The following is a 19370-nucleotide window of genomic DNA, read 5'->3' as shown; positions in this document are numbered from 1 at the left end:
ACGAACAAAGAACAAACGTAAAAAATCAAACGAAACAAAAGGGTGTACTGTTTCATTGGCGGGTAAATCACCCGGATCTAAGCACCATGTAAAAAAAACCATGTACTCTCGACACTGTAGTTACAAACCTCCGTAAAGCTTTGTACGAAACAACTATCTGCATCAATTGACAGATATATCAGCTACTCGTGTAATTTATGGCAGTTATGTCAAGCACAAGCAGGAACTAAAGCGGTATGCCGAGATCTTTTTATCGTTTGTTTCGATCATCTGCAGAGATCCTGGTGTTTACCTCTGAACAAAGCTGGAGCTGGCGCATAATGACCAACAGCAGAGACGAGCAAGCGAGCCAAATACTAAAAGAAGCATGAGGTTAGTCGTTAGCAGCGTGATGAATTCTTCTATATGCGCCATCCAAGCAAGTTTCTATCATCTGCTTTGTTGCAGAGCTGCGGAGGCAGCAGCTGCCTCTGCTATTAAGGAGACAGGTTGACGGGCCTGTAGACAAGCACATATCTCAAAGGGGTGCAACTCAGAGCCATCAAAAACAAGATTAACACCAGGAAGGACTACTTCTCTGCTGTCAGCTTCTTCTTGCTCAACTTTTGTAGTGCTCAACGGAGGAGCTTCTTCAACTGGCCTTGTGGCAGCCTCGTAAACAGAACCCAGAGCGTATGATCTAAGTACCAGTAAATACAAAGGAGTCAGAGCAAATTCTCTAATACCATCACACGTGAGAAGCTAGAACATATGATCTGAATACCAGATATACGAGGGAGTTGGAGAAAACAAGTTGAATACCATCAAATACGAAGAAGATAGAAAATATCATCTGAATACTGTTAATTTACAAGGGTTCATTCATTATTCCTCATCCATGACTCATAGAAAACTTCTCCAAAGTAGAAACTGATTTACTGAGACACCTTAGAATACAGACACTCTTATCCATTCATGTCCGACGCTCATTTCAATATTACTAATACATGAACTATAGGGATTAGTGGGAAGTCTTAAGATACTGTAAGTGGGAAATATGATTGTGTCCACAGAAAAGCACAAACGTAAAAATGCGGTGTATGGTGAAAGTTACGATGATCATATAGCAAACAGTGAATACTATAAAAAGAAAATCTGGTTGTAATACTAAACATATAGATGTTAGGGAAAGGAATAAGATGCAAATATATAAGAGAACAGTTTGAGACAAGCCTTAAAATGCTTCCATCAAAGCTCAACACTTCAGTTCGGGAACGATGCCGGTTAGCAAGTTTTAGTCTCTGTTGCTCACTCGAGGCTCCTGAAATGGGAGAGGATGGGTCGACAAGTGGATTCCACCTTCCACTAGCATAATTCATGAAATGTCGTGAGAAGTCCTTTGATTGCTCTTTTTGGTAAAGAAGTTTAGCAGCAGAACCTGTTGCTTGGTACTCTGCACAAACATCACGCAACCTTTTCCTTAGGCTTTGCATTGCATCATGATGCTTAGTGAGTAAATCTTTTTCAAGTAATTGCGATGAGACCACTCTTTTACATATGTTATTACACAATTTTGGACTAAACAATGGCATTCCAAATTCGACGCTCAACGGGACCCATTCATACTTCTCATCATCAGGTGCGAAGTGTTCTGAATCTCTTTGTTTAAAAAGTTTCAATAAGCGAATATAGCCAACCGTCCACAACTCTATCTTGTTTCCCATATCACGTAAGAGAGATTTCAGTTTTGACCTTTCCTTCTCGCTCAGTTCCAATTCCTCCCCTATGCAACCAACTGAACCGTCATAGTTCTTTAAGGGTAATGGAATATCCATGGTGATGATTCTTCCAGATTCGTCGAGGTCGTATCTACTGAGGGGCTGCACTAGTACAGCAGAATATTTCAGAAGTGAATTTAAACAATGTAAAAGTACATTTCCATTTACTAGACTTCCATCAAACTTGCCCCCCAACCCTCCAATTGTAGAACCATCCCAAGACCACAAAAGGGCTTTCTCACAACCGGCCAGCGGGGCAGGAAGCAATCGTAAACATTGTCCCTTCATCAGAATAACAGATAGGGGTCCACATGCCACAGTTGAGTACAATACTAGTTTCATCCAAGGTGTCATGCATGAATACGAGGGAGGCCCAAAATTAATAGGACCTGCTGGTCCAGGAAGTACTGACGAAGGTGGAAGAGGAATAATAGATACAACAATATCATAGTCACGACGAAACAACCGATCTAAAGTTGATGGTGCAAGAGACGCCAAGCTTTCACAGCGAAGGATATCCACTCGGAATTTCTTTTTCTTCTTTAACATTTCTCTTCCAACATCTAACCCTTCAGCATGCATCGATTTCTCATTATTCTGGAGATTCAAGTCTGGTTTAGGGACTTCAGTTGAGCTGGTGATATCTTCTGCTGGTGTACCAATTAATGTTCCATCACTTCCTCTATCACTAACAGGTTCAGCCAAAACAGAACCTTCCTCAGGTATCCCTGACTTCACAGCAATATCCCCAACTTCACGTATTGCTAAGTGTTCTGATTTATTTGTCAAGGTGACATCAGCTATGAGTGTTGCCTCGTCATTGTTTGATGTCATCATATCCATGTTCTTGCAAACTTCTTCTGTTTTCACATCAGTTGCAACTCCTCCTGATTGAAGGCATTCCAAAACACAACGGAGGCTAAATGCATGATTTGCAAATTCCTGTAGTTCTCCTTCAAATTTTGTTCCCACTAGTGTACTCAGATCCTTACAGAGATCGGTAATACTACCATGACCCAACTTTCCTGCTTCATACAACGTCACAGCATGTGATTTCAAGCCTAAAAGAAAATATGTGAAATCAAAATGCATATAATACCCAAGTATAAGATTCATGGTTGGGAGAACATATAAAAGCATGAAATGTAGATAATACAAAGCACAAACACAACTTTTTGTACAAAAATAAAAATTCAATCTTCAAGCCTTTACGCCATGCTTGATATTCTTCATGTAATTAATGCAAATTTAAATGTATAGGTCTATTTTTTGTAGCGTAATATTCATTGTCTTTGAACCTCTCTACATCAGATGAACAATATCTTAGGTGTTGTTGATTATGTCTTTGAACCTCTTCCTTTCCCTTACTCTCCATCCTGCATGAAACTTATACTACATGGAAAAACTAGGATCTATTTGACGCATATCAGGTCCTCAATTTCCTTCAATCCATCAGATCCACAATTTCCTTTGATGCACATCATCGGCAGCTCATGTAAAGTCTCCTACAAATTCTATCTGGTTAACTCCTTTTTATAGATTGCTAGTTGGAACGTGGAACAGATGCTTATAGCTCGAAGATGGGACAAGCCTTTAGCTATGAAATCCATTCACAATGTGCTTAAGTATTATGAAATCCATTCACAAGCCTTATAGCTCATGCCATTAAATTGAAACTTAATCTGTTATCCTACTCATGAAAAATGGGAGACAAGTAATACATATAATGATGTTACAATTAACGCAAAATCAAAGTCAGTTATGGCACCATCTGACATTCCATGCAAGATGGCATGGATTGTTTGGCATAATGATAAAATATTAGGGTGTGTAAAGTATTATGCTTAAGTCAGCTTCCAGATTACAAAGAATTGTGGGTGACTGTTTAAACGTTCAAGCAGAAATATGGACATCACTTAAAGACTTTAACGAAGTTGAATGAGGAAAACTAATAATTGAGTTCAAGAAAGTCTGTCTCTCTCTCCCATGTGCAAGCCAGATTCTGGGACGGAGTCTATGTCACTTGCCAACTCAAGCAGAGTCCACCAAAATGAGAATAACCTTCACTATTTTGCTTGAGAAGCAGACTTGTGAAAGGTTTTGTGAAAGACTCATCCCTATAGTACTTAACTCGATAAAAAAAAAATTGAGTTCATGAAAACTGTAGTGCCACCTTGAGAGAAACCAGCACATAAAACAAAAATTGTACGACACACTATAGGTGCTAAGAGCTCCTAATGAACTGGTACAGCAGCTGTAAAGAATATGCCGGTACCTCTTCTAGACACTTAAACTGATCTATCTTAACGTAAGGTTTCAAGCACAATTGCTTAATAGACAACCCTCCTTATCTATTTCAACCACATCAGATTGCAGATAAGTTGATGATATTCAATATAATAAACTAATTCGATCTTGAGAAGAAGAAACAAACCCGGTGAGACAGACCCCATCATAAGGTAGGATGTTATGTTAGCATCAACAACAAATGCAACACGATCATGCAAAGAGTTTCCTGTCCCTAAGACATCTCCTTGTAGACTAGCTTCACCATTGGCAAACATATTTGCTGAGCTTGTACTACAACGAGAAGTATCTTCTTCACGGAGACTGTTTCTAGGAGATCCAGGTAAACTTGTATCTCGAAGCACAGATGCTGGATCAAATACTTTTACCGCCCATCCCAATCGACATGTAAAGGATGCAGCAGCCTGCAGCTGTGCAAGGTCAGCCTGTAATGTTGTTGCCAGTTCAGCAACAGTTGCATTCTCGCTTGAAACGACAAAAACTGCATATAGTAACCTGAACGACAGAGCGTAGAGTATTATGATCCTGGTTCCACTGCCAGTCAGCAGAATTCAAATGACAAATTGACAATCAAGGCATTTTTGTAATAAACAACTGCCTTACTCCTCTATAGGATCTTCATAAGATTGCTCCCTGTTTGAAACAAATCCTTCAAGCCTGGAAACTGAACCAGAACATTTATTAATATTTCATCACAATATTCCACCACCATATAGAATTTCGACTCCTTAGTGCAATACATTAGAAGTTCAGTTTCATTCTTAGTGGGGTTGGTGGGAGCTTGGCTTGGATGTCCATTCACGGTTTTATTTAGAATAAATGAAGTAAGAAAGAAGGCACTTGTACCCTAGGTTTTGGCTCAGATGGTAAGGAGTGGGGTGGAAGTACGGTTGGTCAAAAGTTTGGGCTTCACCAGATACTTCAAAAGTTAAAAAAGGAAGTACAGGATTATATGTTGAAACTTCATACTGGCTAACTATTAATATATAGACTGTAGAGGACTAAAAAAAATGAAGAATACAAATGCCAACACCAAATTTTAAAAGATGAAAGTTGATCAATGAGTCAATGACCATAAACCATCTGTGTTGGTTTTTGGAAGGTAAAACCATGTAAATATTTGGGCATATAATCCAATGAGGCGGTAAACAAAGATAAAATCAGAAAGGCTAGACTCTGCATGCCAATTGTTCATCCATACAAGTTACCTTTAAAACGGTCATCAGGATATACAGGGACATCAAAGTATACTAATCCTCGTTGGTGAAGACCTTTAACAATATCAGAATCGAATAAAATATATAAATTTGCTTCCTCTTTACATATTTTATCTATTGTTGCCATTTCCTCCTCCGAGAGTTTCTACAAATACAGAAAATTACTGTAAGGTCATCCAAAAAGCACGTACCTGATGATATTTACGGTTCGCAAATTTCCCAAAACACCTAAGAAATTCAGTAGGCTAACACTGTTCAGAGTTCAAAGTGATTTCAGTCTCAGTTCTCACCTTAAATTCCTCCAGCGTGAAATTCACAAGACAAATTCCCCACCACGGTTCAATTGTAAAATCCACAGGTTGTGTAGGTAAAAGTTCTTTTGCAATTGACTTGTTCAGCTTCCACATGATTTTCTAGATAGCTCAAAATAAAGTAAACAACAGGTAAGACAATGCCACACACCCGCAGCATCGAAACAACCCGAACTCATGAAGTTCCATTTTGTTATAGTAACTCTATGTAATGCCTAAAGGTAAAAATATGCACCTATAGAAACAACCCGAACTCATGAAGTTCCATTTTGAAGCACTCTTTAAGGTAAAAATATGCATTCCCATCATAAAATTACATAGAAGAATCCAAATAGTATGTCTAGCATTAATAGGAATAAAATTATAAGGCAAATGACAGTGGATCCACAGCTCATTATGCATGACCAAAATCATTTAATATTGTGATGCAGAGTACAGACCTTCATCTGAGAACTCAGAAAATTCATCTAATTTAGATGTAGAAATTGCAAGCAATGAACAGGAAGGAGATGCCAGAAATTTTTTTTCCCTAGGATGTCTTCAAGTAGAGAATGCCGGATGGAAAATTTAGTTTCTAAGACCAGGAGTAGTTGCTCTAAACTATGCCAAAGAATTCATAAATTGAGATACTTTCATATATATCTGGGTGCCATGAAATGTCTGTATCCGATCCAGATACCAGGTATGCATGCACCATAATGCGGACCATAAAGAAAACGAGCAGATTGATTAACACCTTAGATCTGCACTTGTTCATTATATCAATAAATTCATTCCTCCCTATCCCTGTAAGGCGCAAGGCATCTGCTGCACTAAAATTGGGGATGCTGTCATAAGGTTGTTCTGCAAAAAATGTGATATGCATGAGAATATGCATAAGCTGATAAGTACCTCGGTGAATAAACATTTCACAAAACACACTCTTAGCACACACGTGTTCAACTTGATCAAGCTGTATCAGCACCAAATTCTCTTTTATTTTCGTCTTTTCTTTTTGCAATGCGATGTAATGAAAGGCATATTCTCAGTTAAATTTTGTATATCTAATGAGAAAATACTGTAATGTTTTGTTACGTGTTTTACTCGCAAACTAAGCCGTAGCCTGTAAGACGAATTAGCTCTTTCAACTAAATGCTTTTTCTAGATCTCTAGTGCATTCAATCCTTTCCAAAAAACAAAAACATCCGTAATCTAATCCCTGTGAAGTATGGATACTCCAAAAATTTTAGATCTGGCATGTCAGATACGCTACCCCACCAGATATTTCCTGGATATATCCGACACTTCAAATCCCAGTTGCTAAAGTTACACTATCCCTTTCGTATACCTTTATAAATACATATACAGACACTTTTAAACTAATAAGCTCATCCCCCATTTAAGTCGCATCTTGTAGCCAAATTCACGCCCTTACAACAGGTTTCTTGCTTAGAAGTTAAAAAACATCATTAGCATAATGTACCTATGATTTGTGTTAAGTTTGAATCTCAGGTCTCCAATAATTTAAATTGATACTGCATAAGCAGGATGCAAAATCTTTGAAATCCAAATTAGACAACAATTTGTGGTTCCAACACAGTTTATACGCATCATTGCTCGAGCAGACGAGGTCCACAAACTATACCTTCAATCAGAAAATTATTCTAACAATTAAAAGTGTTGCAAAAATGAAAAATGGATAAGATGCCTACTTTCTAGGAGAAACTGTCATACAAATCACAGGAAAATAGCAGGAAAATTCAGCATAATAAGAAAGGATTTGGTAAAGAAGCTAATACCATACCATTTCTCATAACTTCAAAAATCATATCGCAGTAATATCTGAATGGGGAGACCCTCATTACGCGGCAAATGTATTCCGCAAGGTGATAGGGAAATAGCTGCAAGTAATAAAATAAACACGTTAACTGCAGAAATCTATGATTCAAGCATTAGATGACATAATACTTCATGTAAATAAAAAAGAAAAAATAACTATAATGCTTCGATGGCGTGGTTCTTTCATTATGCGGAAGAAATAGGTTTTCGTAGCATGAAAACTATTAACGCAATGCAGTTCAGACTAATTCAACGAATGTACTTCCACCCAAATTCAAAAGTAAGAAACGCACTGCTAAATTCCTTCGCAAGTACCGCATCATGTCTTCATAATATTCACTTTCTTTGCACACTTTCCGAGCAAAGCAAGTGTTCCATGGAAGTCTTTTCTTGATGCAATGCTCAATTACCCTGCACACAGTTAGCAAACTTAAGCCAATACCAAAAACCAAGTAGGAAACCACGCTACTAATGGCAAAAGCATTAGCTACTGTAACCTTCTGTGCCATTCGTCTTTGGAAGACAATGTCACTTGAAGCCGTTTCGGGAGACTCTCCCACGGGCATTCTTCTTTGATTGCTTTCAGTAACAACTGTTCCTCGACCGTCGCCGGAGCACGCTGCATTTCCACTCAGTTTCCTAATACATTGAAAATCAATCACTCCCATATTCAAACAATTCAAATCATAAACCCCAAAAATAATGAAAAAAAAACAAACAAATGAATAAAAGATCCGTAAAAAAATCAAATTAAAGTGCTTTTTTTTACAAACTTCTCGATTGAAATCAACAATGGCGACAGAAAACGATCGCATTTCTCTGAGAACGTTGGATTAGTAAATGGCAGTGATGGATTAGTGGATTGAGAGAGTGAATGAAGTGAAAGAGGAAGATTAGAGGTACCTGATGAAGATTTGAATGCGGGAGAGTAGCAAATTAAATTTGAGTGCCGCGTTCAGCTGCGAAGATCTGATAGGAAACGCGAACGTCCAACTTTCTGAAATTTCGTATGTCTGACAGGGGTGACCTGTTTTCGCTAGTGTGACCGTTACGCACGTTGGTTTCCCGGGCTGGGGACAAGTGACCCCGTATGTCATCTTGCCCGCTAAAGTTTGGGTCGGTACTGGGTCGGGTGGGTGTCTTTTTATTAGACTATCGATAACGTGAGTGAGTTAAATAATTATGTCTTGTTTGTAAGTTTTTTCAAAATCAATAAAAGCTTTTTCTACAAAAAAATATTTTTGAGTTCCAAAAAATTAAGCGTTTCATGCACGAAGTACTTCAACTACTTTTTTTTTTTTAATGAAAAGGGCTATATGATTAAAGAGAATGCCCAAGAGCACAATCTGATTGCATAGAAGAGCGCTACTAGCAACACTAGGAATAGATCTATCCCAAACATGAAAGTTGCTATTAAAATTCAGATCCGTAATCACATCCGTTAGGAACCAAGCAGCGACCCCACTTCAATTACGAAGTCACAAACTCATGGAGCCATGGCCCACGTCATCCATTATTTCAAGACGTTTCTAACAAATGTGAGGGGTATAAATGTAAAGGAGAAAGAATTCCACTCCATATTAACATCCCATGCCAAAAGAGCATACTGTACAAAATGGCAGAGACCACAACACTCAAGAAGCTCAATGGCAAGGTGGCCATCGTCACCGGCGCCGCTTCCGGCATCGGTGCAGTCACAGCGCGCCACTTCGCCGAACACGGCGCGCTTGCTGTCGTCATCGCAGACGTGCAAGACAACAAGGGGCGAGAACTCGCCTCGTCCATCGGTACCAACCGATGCACCTACATCCACTGCGACGTCACCGACGAGGAACAAGTTAAGTCCCTCGTCGACTCCACCGTCCATATGTACGGACGCCTCGACATCATGTTCAGCAACGCGGGGATTGTCAGTGGGTCCCACCAGACCGTGCTGGACCTTGACCTGAAACTATACGATAGGGTCATGGCTGTGAACTCGCGAGGGATGGCGGCGTGTGTCAAGCACGCGGCGAGAGTGATGGTGCTGCTTATTTTTGTGGTGTTTAGCATATATTTTGGAGTGTTGATAATATAAACCTGATAAATTTCATTTATTACTAACAGATCGAGGGGCAGGTGAGGGGGAGTATTGTGTGCACGGCTAGCTTGGCGGCAGAGAGTGGGACAGAGTTTGCGACGGACTACACAATGTCGAAGCACGCAGTGCTGGGGCTGGTGAGGTCCGCAAGTAAGCAGCTGGCGGCGCGTGGAGTGCGTGTGAATTGTGTGTCACCTGGGTCGGTTCTGACACCGCTTCTGTGTGATATGTTGAAGGTTGGGATGGAGGATCTGGGGAAGATGATAGCGCCAATGTATGCTAGGAGCGGTAATGGAATGCTGACGGAGAAGCACGTGGCGGATGCGGTGGTGTTTTTGGCTTCTGAGGAGGCTGAGTTTGTGACCGGACATAATTTGGTTGTTGACGGTGGCGTCAATCCCCTATGAAATATGTTTCTTTCAACAACAAAATAAAGATAAAAGAAAAAGGTAGAATTTTGCATAAATTTGGTTGTTGATGGTTGGTGCCTGTTTCTTTTGTAAATTCCGAATGAGGATCCTTTTGGGTTGATCTTAAAATCCTCATTTTAAATATTTTTATTTACAATTAAATATAAATAATATTAAATAAAAATTAATTGTATAATATATGATAAACGGATTCTTTCAAAAAATTTCGGTATGGTTACAAAAAAATCCTCGTTGCCTCGTAAAATTTGGAGCCACTGAATTATGAACACGTGAAGTACGGTATATTGGCTGCCACAATAAAATATTCAGGTAGATTTAATATTGTTATCCCTTATTATTGGTGGGGCCTTATGCCATGCCAGCTAATTGCAATAAGTATAATACTTATGAGTGCATTTGTAATACTAAATTATTTCGGATTGAATTAGTTTCACAAATTAAATTGAACTGGTTTAAAATAGATTAAGAGTTGGTTTGGTATTGTTATGTTTTGATAAAAAAACTGTTTTTACTGTGCTATGAGAATAAGTTCATTTTTGTTACTTCACTTTTTCATATTTTTTTTATCTAAAACTGTAAAAATAAGATGTATTTAAATGTTTACCAAACATATTTTTGAGCTTAACTTTTTTTTTATATCTATTTTTATAAAAATATTTCAGTACCAAATCAATACTAAATTTTATAAACGTAAAATAGATTAAACTAAACCGATAATAAATATAATAAAAATTTCTTGTTTTCTATTTTTTTTTTCTTTTGCTTTTCATTTTCTAAAACTCTCTACCTCCCCCATCACTTTTCTCCTGTTCTTCTTTTTCCATTTTTCTTTTTCTTTTTATTTCTAGAACTCTCTATCCCCTCCCCCTCTAGTTCTCCATTTGTCTTCCCCCAAGTTAGTTAAAGGGGTGTGATATCTACACACTCTATTTTAGTTTTTACACATCTTTTTAATTTTCGGTCATTGGATCGGATGAATTGAAGAAAATCAACAGACAGAAATTATCAAGGATGTGTGAGAAGTAAAATGGGATGTGTGAATAGCACATCCCTAATTAAAGTGCACAGGTTGATCATCACCAAATGGAGACATGCCTCCCTTTCAATTCTCAATTCCTAATTTTTTCCCCAAATTTCCAATTCCCACCAAAAACCTCAATGACTCCTTCCATTTCCGTTAGTTGCCATGGCATGTTTTCCCGTCCTACAATCTCTCTCTTTCCTTTGTTTTCCCGTCTAAATCCATTTGGTCAAATCTCTCTCTCTCTCTCTCTCCCTCTCCCAATTCTGTCAGCGGCCATGGCAAGTTTTCCCATCTAGGTGGTTCTGATTCTAAGATTTTAGGAGGTTTGGGTCGTAATCGGATTCTGGGTGAGTGATGCAAGCTTGCGGTGGTGGGTCAGGGGGTCTAGAAAGACAAGAGGCAGTGACATTGTCCTAGCTAATACCAAGCTTTTGGTCGGGGTTAACTACTGACACTTAGCAAAGCCTTGAGTCAAGGAGAGTCTGACCTAGCATCATTTAAGTTAATCTCTTGCTACAATAAACATAGAAGAACTACACGGACTATTAGTCCAATCTAGCCCAGTTAATGCTAACGATGGCAAACAACACCCATATTTTCATGTAGGTACTGCAGATAACCCTTCATTTTCTAAGAAGGCATTTCGATGGTATAAATTCAATGAGTAGAATAGGGTTTAATTTCTTAATCTTTATTTCAAAATCACTTTCATAAAAAACAAATCATTTAAATTGGAAGGTATTTAATCGTCTAAACTTATCAAGTAAATTTGATTGTTTATCATTTGGTATTTACATTGCTGGTTTGTTTAATACATTTTGAATAAATGATCATAGATTCAAGTGATGTTTGTAGGACTAATTTTTAAATGAAGATTAATAAAGAGTAATGTTAAAGAGATTAAATTTAAAAATAAAATTTATAAATTAAATAATTTGTTACTAATAAAAATAAGCACGTTTAAATAATAAATTAATCATCAACTTTTATATTTTTTAATTTTTAAAATTTTATTTAAAAATTTAATTTTTCTACCACTACTCATTAATAAACTGTAGTTTTGTTCGTAGAATTTATACATTCAAGAATCATTATTTATAAAGAATGAATGAGCCCATTCCTCAAAAGGAAATAAAAATCTTATCCTTGCAATAATGACGAATCTCAAAAAGTAGATATGAAATGAATTGCAACAATGACGAATCTCAAAAAGTAGTGTGTTGTAACAAACCAACAAAACAATCTCAATCGAAAGTGTCACACCATCACAAATGAGATGATTTTTTTTTTTTTTAACAAATTTAATAAATAATATTATCTATTTTAAGAGAAAATTGATGAGTTTAACTTTACAATGAGTTTAACTTTACAATGAGTTAAAAATATCGATGACATTAAATTATCAGTTTATATTTATAATCATATTTAATGCATTGGTTAACCAGGGGAGAGGATCCTCTCCAAAGCCGCCGGTTCCACCGGAGGCTCGGGATCCTCCTCCTTCCTCTTCTTTCTTTGCACTTTTTCGGCTCTCAGAGTGGGCTTCGTGCTCCCTTAGAGTGGGCGTCGTGGGCTCCCCGGAGCTAATCATCTGCAAAGTCGTAGTAGTCGTCGGCGACTATGTGATTTTGAAGTTTTTCGATAACTAGCTCTAGGAAAGTCACGACGCCGACTCTGGAAGTTGAAAACCTGCAGAGAAAGAAGTGGAAGGAGGAGGATCCGGTGGAACCGGCTCCGGAGAGCATCCTCTTCCATTAACTAGGAGCACCGAGTACTCATATGTATATATATTGGAAAGGGTGCATGACGGATATTTTTTGAAAATTGAAAATAGTAAGACTGTAAGGGTCTGCTTGTTATCGTTTTGCAAAATATTTTTTATTTTATTTTGTGGATACAAAACGGCACGCTTGAGCATGCTTCTCAACATCTCCATGATTGTTCGTTCTTTCTTTCCCTCAGGCTATTTTTTTTCTCTGTATCATCGGATTCTAACCTTGCTAATGTTGTCATGTGTTTAAATAGTACATCATCCGCTTCGTCCAATAGGTATGCAAATTCCGACGAGGCATAATTCTAACCTTGCTAAAGGTTCGTGAAGTGAAGTGTGAAAGAGTTCAACATGGTCACCTGAATTATGAACGCGTGAAATACGCACGTTATGTTCGTTACCACAACAAATTATCTACGTAGATGTATTTGTTCAATTGATGTTTCATATTTTTGCTGTGCATAAGAAAAACGTAGTGATTAGAGGCATTATGACTTCATTTTTGTTTTTACTTTTTTTTATTTATTAATTATTTTTGAAAACTAAAAACTAACAAAAACTGAAAGTAATCATACGCACTCCAAAAAGAGTTCAACATGTTTGAAAGAGTCCAATTGGTGCACCTACGTCCACAGCGATGTCTTTGAAGAGTAACAAGTTCAGTCCCTCATCGGCTCCACCATCCATCTGTACGGACGCCGCGGCATCATCTTCAGCAAAGCCGGGATCATAAGTGGGTCCCACCAGACCTTGCTAAACCTTGACTTGAAACTCTACGACAGGGTCATTGCAGTGTGCTAGAAAGTCAATGTTCTTAGTTAGGAAGTTTGCATGTAACTGATTTACATTTTATTTTGAATTTAACACTGTAATCCCTACATTGTAGGCTTACCTATTGTATAAGGAAAGCCTCTGAAAATATTCAGTTGAGCCAAATACAATGTCTACATGGCATGCAGAGCAGGTTGCGAAACCCTAACTCTTCTTCTCTTCTTTTTTATCGTGCCCCTTTGACATGGGTGATGAAATCGTCAAACCTACCAGCAACAGCGTTTGCAAACACAAACGTTGCACCCTGCAGATCATTATTTCCTCCATCCTCGGATCATTCGAGGTTGGTTCTTGTTTCCAAAAAAAAAAAAAAAAAAAATCAGTAGTGAAAACTACGGTGCGTGGAGCCGTGGAATTCATCTTTCTCTCAGTGCCAAGAACAAAATTAGTTCATAGATGGAACCGTCAGAAAGCCGAGTCTCAACATGGCAGCGATGCAACGCCATGGTCGTCACATGGATTCTGGGAGCACTAAAATCTGATATCCAAGACACTGTGGTTTACTTGAATACTCCTCAGGAGATTTGGAGGATCTCCGCCAGCGTTTCTCTCAAAATAATGCTCCTTGAATCTTCCAAATTCATAGGGACATCGCCTCTCTTACTCAAAGGCAATCCAGAGTACTTTAACCGCCTATCATGAAAAGAAAATGGTAAAAGCGTTAGCTACTCTAACCTTCTGTGCCATTCTTCTTTGGAAGACAATGTCACTTGAAGCCGTTTCGGGGGAATCTCCCACGGGCATTCTTCTTTGATTGCTTTCAGTAACAACAGTTCCTCGATCGTCCCCGGAGCATGCTGCATTTCCACTCAGTTTCCTAATACATTGAAAATCAGTCACTGCCATATTCAAACAACTGAAATCATAAACCCCAAGAATAATGTGAAAACTAACAAATAAATAATAGATCCGGAAAAATCAAATTTAATTGCTTTTTTTTTTTTTTTTTTTTTTTTTTTTTTACAGAGTCCGCATTTTTTGTTTTTTTACGTACTTCTTGATTGAGAGAGTGAATGAAATGAAAGAGGAAGATTAGAGGTACCTGATGAAGATTTGAGTGCGGGGGGAGTAGCAAATTAAATTTGAGTGCTGCATTCAGTTGCGAAGATCTGAGAGGAAATGCGAGTATGCAAGTTTCTGAAATTTATGCGTCTGACAGGGGTGACCTGTTTTCGCTATGAAAACCAGAATTGAATCTTCTATTTTGGAGAATTGGACTTCTGAGGAGAGTTGTCATTTGGATTTTAATACACCAGAATTCAAGTTTTCTACCCATTATAACCCAGCCCAATTCCTAAAACTCCAAATCTGCCATTCAAATCGACAAGCCCAGGTCTCATTGCTTCCTTCGCTTCACCTCCTCGTGAATTTACACCCCAATCAACCAACCTTACAGAGAGATTTTTCAATATGACCGGAACATCGGGTAAAACATTATTTATCATTATACAAATAGTGGAATATATGTTTTAAAATTTTAAAAATTTAAAAAATACAATTTCTTACTACTTATATAAAAATATATGGTGTACCATCTGTATTCCGATCATAATGAAAAATTTCTCCACAATGGCGTCTTTAGATATCAAGGTGCGGTGGTTGTTCGTTGGTTGCTACTTCTTGGTCATGTGGGAATGGAGATGGAGACGTGAGAGAGATGGATCCGCATAAATAATGATGAAGGATGCGCAGAAATAATTTCGTGGTTTACAATGTTGTTAGCAAACGGAGGGATATGTGCAGTAGGGGTGGAATTTTTTGTCAATTTACCATACCAACCATATCAACCATACTATACCAAAGTTGTGACAAAAAAATTTGTATCATTGGTAATGATACGATTTTGTACCATACCATACATTTTCTATATGGTAATGGTATTCAAAACCATTACCAGTGGTATACCGTACCGTACCACTATTATTAATATTATATCATTTATTAATTATGTATTATTATCATTATATATGCACTTTATATTTTTTCCTAGTCATTTATCCAATCATCTCACCCTCTAACCTCTACTTTCCCAATAAAAAAATCTAAGCCTTCTTACGTTGCGACTCTTCATCTTTTCACTCATCTAGCCATCGGCTTCATCTCTATTGCTCCCATTCCGTCGACTCTCTCTCTCTCTTGGCAATCCATCTCATCTTCTGCTTCATCAAATTGAGATGTCTTTCTCCCTAACTTCATCTATCAAGTTAATTTTTGTACGATTTTAAAGAATGTAGAGATGGAATTTAGGAATCTTTGTACTATTTTTTTCAGGGATATTGGGTTCTTTCAGCAATTGTTTCATTTATTTACTTCTTGTTTCTTAAATGAATCTCCATAAAATTCTCATAATTAAATAAAAAAAAAATTAGAAAGCCAAAGAGAATGCCAAAACACTTTTGGGTCTTGAATTGGGTTGCAAAAAAAAATCAAATTTTGGCCCAAAAGAATGGCCCAAAACAAAGTGGTAATTACCATTACCATACCATGTTAACCGAACTATTTGGCATGCCGAAATTCGATATACCAAACATTTGGCACAGTACTGGTAATAGATTTTGTCATATCAAAAGTTTGGTATGGTAATTGGTACATGAGTTTTGGTAAGGTAATTGTACCAATACCACCCTGTGCAGTCCCCCCATAGGTATACAAATATCATAAATGGGCCCTTACTATTTTTAATTTTCAATTTTCACAATAGAAATGAAAGAAAAGGAGGGGGGCGGCATCATGATGTGATCTTAATCACATCAAAAAAAAGAGGGGATATGGCGAAATTGGTAGACGCTACGGACTTAATTGGATTGAGCCTTTATATCCATCATGTACCATTCCCTATATGTACAGTCATCCTTGAACTCAGGTTGTGCTCGATGCTTCTAATTAATAAAATGCGTTAGAAATGGTTAAAAGTACAAAACTTGTGCCATTGTCTTAATCAACAACTCCTTGCCCGCACTACTCAACAAGTTGCCCCACAATCCATTCAATTTTTTCCATAAGCGATCCTTTATGTAAACGAGTGTAGCCTTCTTTGCTTTTCCCATGAAAATCGGTAAACCCACATAGTTATCATGGTATGCAACTTGAGACACGCCTAGACAATCGGCAAGTAGTTGCTCATTGGTCTCCGTGAGATTTGAACTGAATGCTACGCACCTCTTTTCATGGTTGATTGCTTGCCCTGATGCATTTTCATAAATCTTGAGCAACACCTTGACCCTTTGACATTCTTGGAGTGAATTTCGAGCGAAAATATAACTATCATCCGTGAACAAAAGATGGTTTACACTTGGTGCACCCTTGCAAATGGTGACCCCTTTAAGCTGCCCCCTTTTCTCTCTTGCCGTAAACAAGGCAAACAAGCCCTCGACACAAAGCACAAACAAGTATGGGGAGAGTGGATCTCCTTATCTTATCCCTCTCTTAGACATGACATAGCATACTGGATCCCCGTTTATTTTGAACGAATAGGTGATTGTAGTTATACATATCATAATTAGGTGAGCCCACACTTCAGCAAAACCCATCCTTGTCATAATTTGCTCTAAAAAACTCCATTCAATCTGATCGTATGCTATACTAATATTGAGCTTCAATGCCATGGATATCGTACTTTATTCTCAAAAAAAAAAAAAAAAGTATGATTGCAATTTTCTTGTTTTATTTTAGTTATGTATTGAAGAAAGGACTTGCCTATCACATGTACATGGAAATAGCTAGGAGGATTTTTTCTTGTTTGAGTATCTAACCCCGATATTATCCAACACCGATATTCTCTCTAACTTAATCACTTGTAGCCAAGAAGTGTGAAATATTACCTTAAAAGGTCTCGTTGTAATTAGACTGGAACCATGTAATTATCAGTTGTACATTAGGGTTAGACCCTCTCACAGGACAACCAAGCAGTGTAGGATTTCTAACACACCCTCTCAATGGAGAATTCTTTCTCATCTTAAATTTAAAACAGAGTTGATTGGATTTGCACCATCGGAAACCATACATTTGATACCACAATAGAAGGATAGATTTTCTTTTTAGATATTGAATGGAGTTCCATTCTAGTCTATTCACAGGTACTGATCGTTGATACTGGATCAATTGTTTTCTTTCTTTTGTCCTAGCCCATGTTCTGAATGAGTCGCACATACACCCTAGTAAATGTTCCTCAACCTTGAGGACATCCCCCAAGAGTGGGGGATTTTGTGACATTTCAGATTGGTTGTCTTGTGTTTCCAACAAGTTGTTTAATAGTTTGCATATTGAATCATATACATATACATAATGGGCTGGTTTAGATTGATCTTAACCGAATCTATCACACTTTTTTGTTGCAAGTGATTAAGTTGGGGAGAACTTTCACATCGAAAAATGAAAAGACAATCACGTGAATTCTATGCACTTGGAACATACCTATTAATGTCACATCTCAGACTGGCTCCGCCATAGCACGATATTGATAGCTTTGGACCACGCCTTCACAGTTTTGTTTCTAGGAACTCACAAGCAACTTCCCAGTGGGTCACCCATCCTAGGATTGCTCTAACCCAAACTCGCTTAACTTCGGAGTTCCTATGGAATCCGAAGCTAGTAAGTCCCCAAAAGACCTCGTGTTTTATGGAGGTGGGCATGTACATATAAGGCACATCACCCTCTCTCTGTTAGTCGATGTGGGATGTTACAATCCACCCCCTTAAGGGCCCAACGTCCTCGTTGGTACACTCGCACCACACAACAGAGTGGCTCTGATACCATTCTGTCACATCCCAGACCGGCTTCGCCGTAGCATGATATTGTCCGCATTGGGCCACACCATCACGATTTTGTTTCTAAGAACTCACGAGCAACTTCCCAGTGGGTTACCCATCCTGGGATTGCTCTAGCCCTAAGTTGCAAATTCGAAGTTCCCACGGAATCCGAAGCCAGTGAGTCCCCAAAAGGTCTCGTGCTGTATGGAGATGGGCATGTACATATAAGGCACATCACCCCATCTCCGTTGGTCGATGTGGGATGTTACAATTAATGAGCCTGAAAAGAGTACAAACACAATATTTGGGCCCAAACAAAACCTGCTTTGATACCAAGCAATCCCATCCGCATGTTTTGTTAAAGTAGCCATAAACTGCCTCCTTTCATTCTCCAGTACTACACCTATTACTCCAATCTCCATTCATTCGTTCCATGCCACGTCAAAATTGCACTTAATGAGTTCAATAGTTAGAATATCTTCAATCACACTCTCTATTTTGTAGTAAAACTATCAAAAAGTTATTTTAGGTACTCTCTAAAAATGTTGTAGTTTAACTATACTCCCTACTTTAGAGAGTTATAATGACCATGAGTCAATATTTAGCCCAATAGGAATTAATTAATTATATATAACAATATTAAATCAGTTAGCATTAATTATAAAGAGCCACTAAGAGCTTCTTCCTCTCTCCTTATATAATATATGAACTCATAGATTAATCTCTATCTTAGGAGGTGGATAGAGAGCATGAAGGGTTAATTTTGTGTTTTGAAATCCTCAGGGGGGGGGAGAAGAATTGATGAGGATTGAATCCGCACTATTATGCATAGGCATGAATTTTCCACAACTACAGTAAAACGTCACCTATTTTTGGGCATAAACACTTCCTAGTCACTTGGGCTTACTCCAAGTCCAAGGATTTTTTGTAAGGTTCTAAAAAATGCTAGGCGCTAGTCAGGTGGCGGCGGATTTAAGTAAATTTATTAAATATTGTATAAATAAGTGCATATGTATACTTAAAAAAACACATAATTGTATTGGGATACGTAAATTGCAAAATAAAATGACATATA

General features: G+C 38.0%; 2 protein-coding genes across 2 annotated transcripts; one reads left to right on the top strand and one right to left on the bottom strand.

Annotated features, from left to right (window-relative positions):
• Positions 1-361: 361 nt before the first annotated feature.
• On the bottom strand, positions 362-5788 carry LOC137717946 (uncharacterized). The gene is made up of 6 exons (XM_068457459.1): positions 5572-5788; positions 5273-5426; positions 4668-4728; positions 4192-4559; positions 1213-2818; positions 362-679 (listed from the first exon to the last, which is right to left on the bottom strand). Exons 1-6 carry the CDS (start codon positions 5686-5688, stop codon positions 430-432), a joined length of 2556 nt encoding a protein of 851 aa, XP_068313560.1. The 5' UTR covers positions 5689-5788; the 3' UTR covers positions 362-429.
• Positions 5789-9011: 3223 nt separating this feature from the next.
• Positions 9012-10090, top strand: LOC137707542 ((+)-cis,trans-nepetalactol synthase NEPS1-like). The gene is made up of 2 exons (XM_068446432.1): positions 9012-9433; positions 9517-10090. The coding sequence occupies exons 1-2, from the start codon at positions 9026-9028 to the stop codon at positions 9895-9897; spliced, it is 789 nt and encodes a 262-aa protein (XP_068302533.1). The 5' UTR covers positions 9012-9025; the 3' UTR covers positions 9898-10090.
• Positions 10091-19370: the final 9280 nt, after the last annotated feature.

The sequence above is a fragment of the Pyrus communis genome, chromosome 1 (genome assembly GCF_963583255.1).
Source record: "Pyrus communis chromosome 1, drPyrComm1.1, whole genome shotgun sequence".
Taxonomy (NCBI): Eukaryota; Viridiplantae; Streptophyta; class Magnoliopsida; order Rosales; family Rosaceae; genus Pyrus; species Pyrus communis.
The sequence above is the reverse complement of the archived record's forward strand: the minus strand, read 5'-3'. Positions and strand labels throughout refer to the sequence as shown.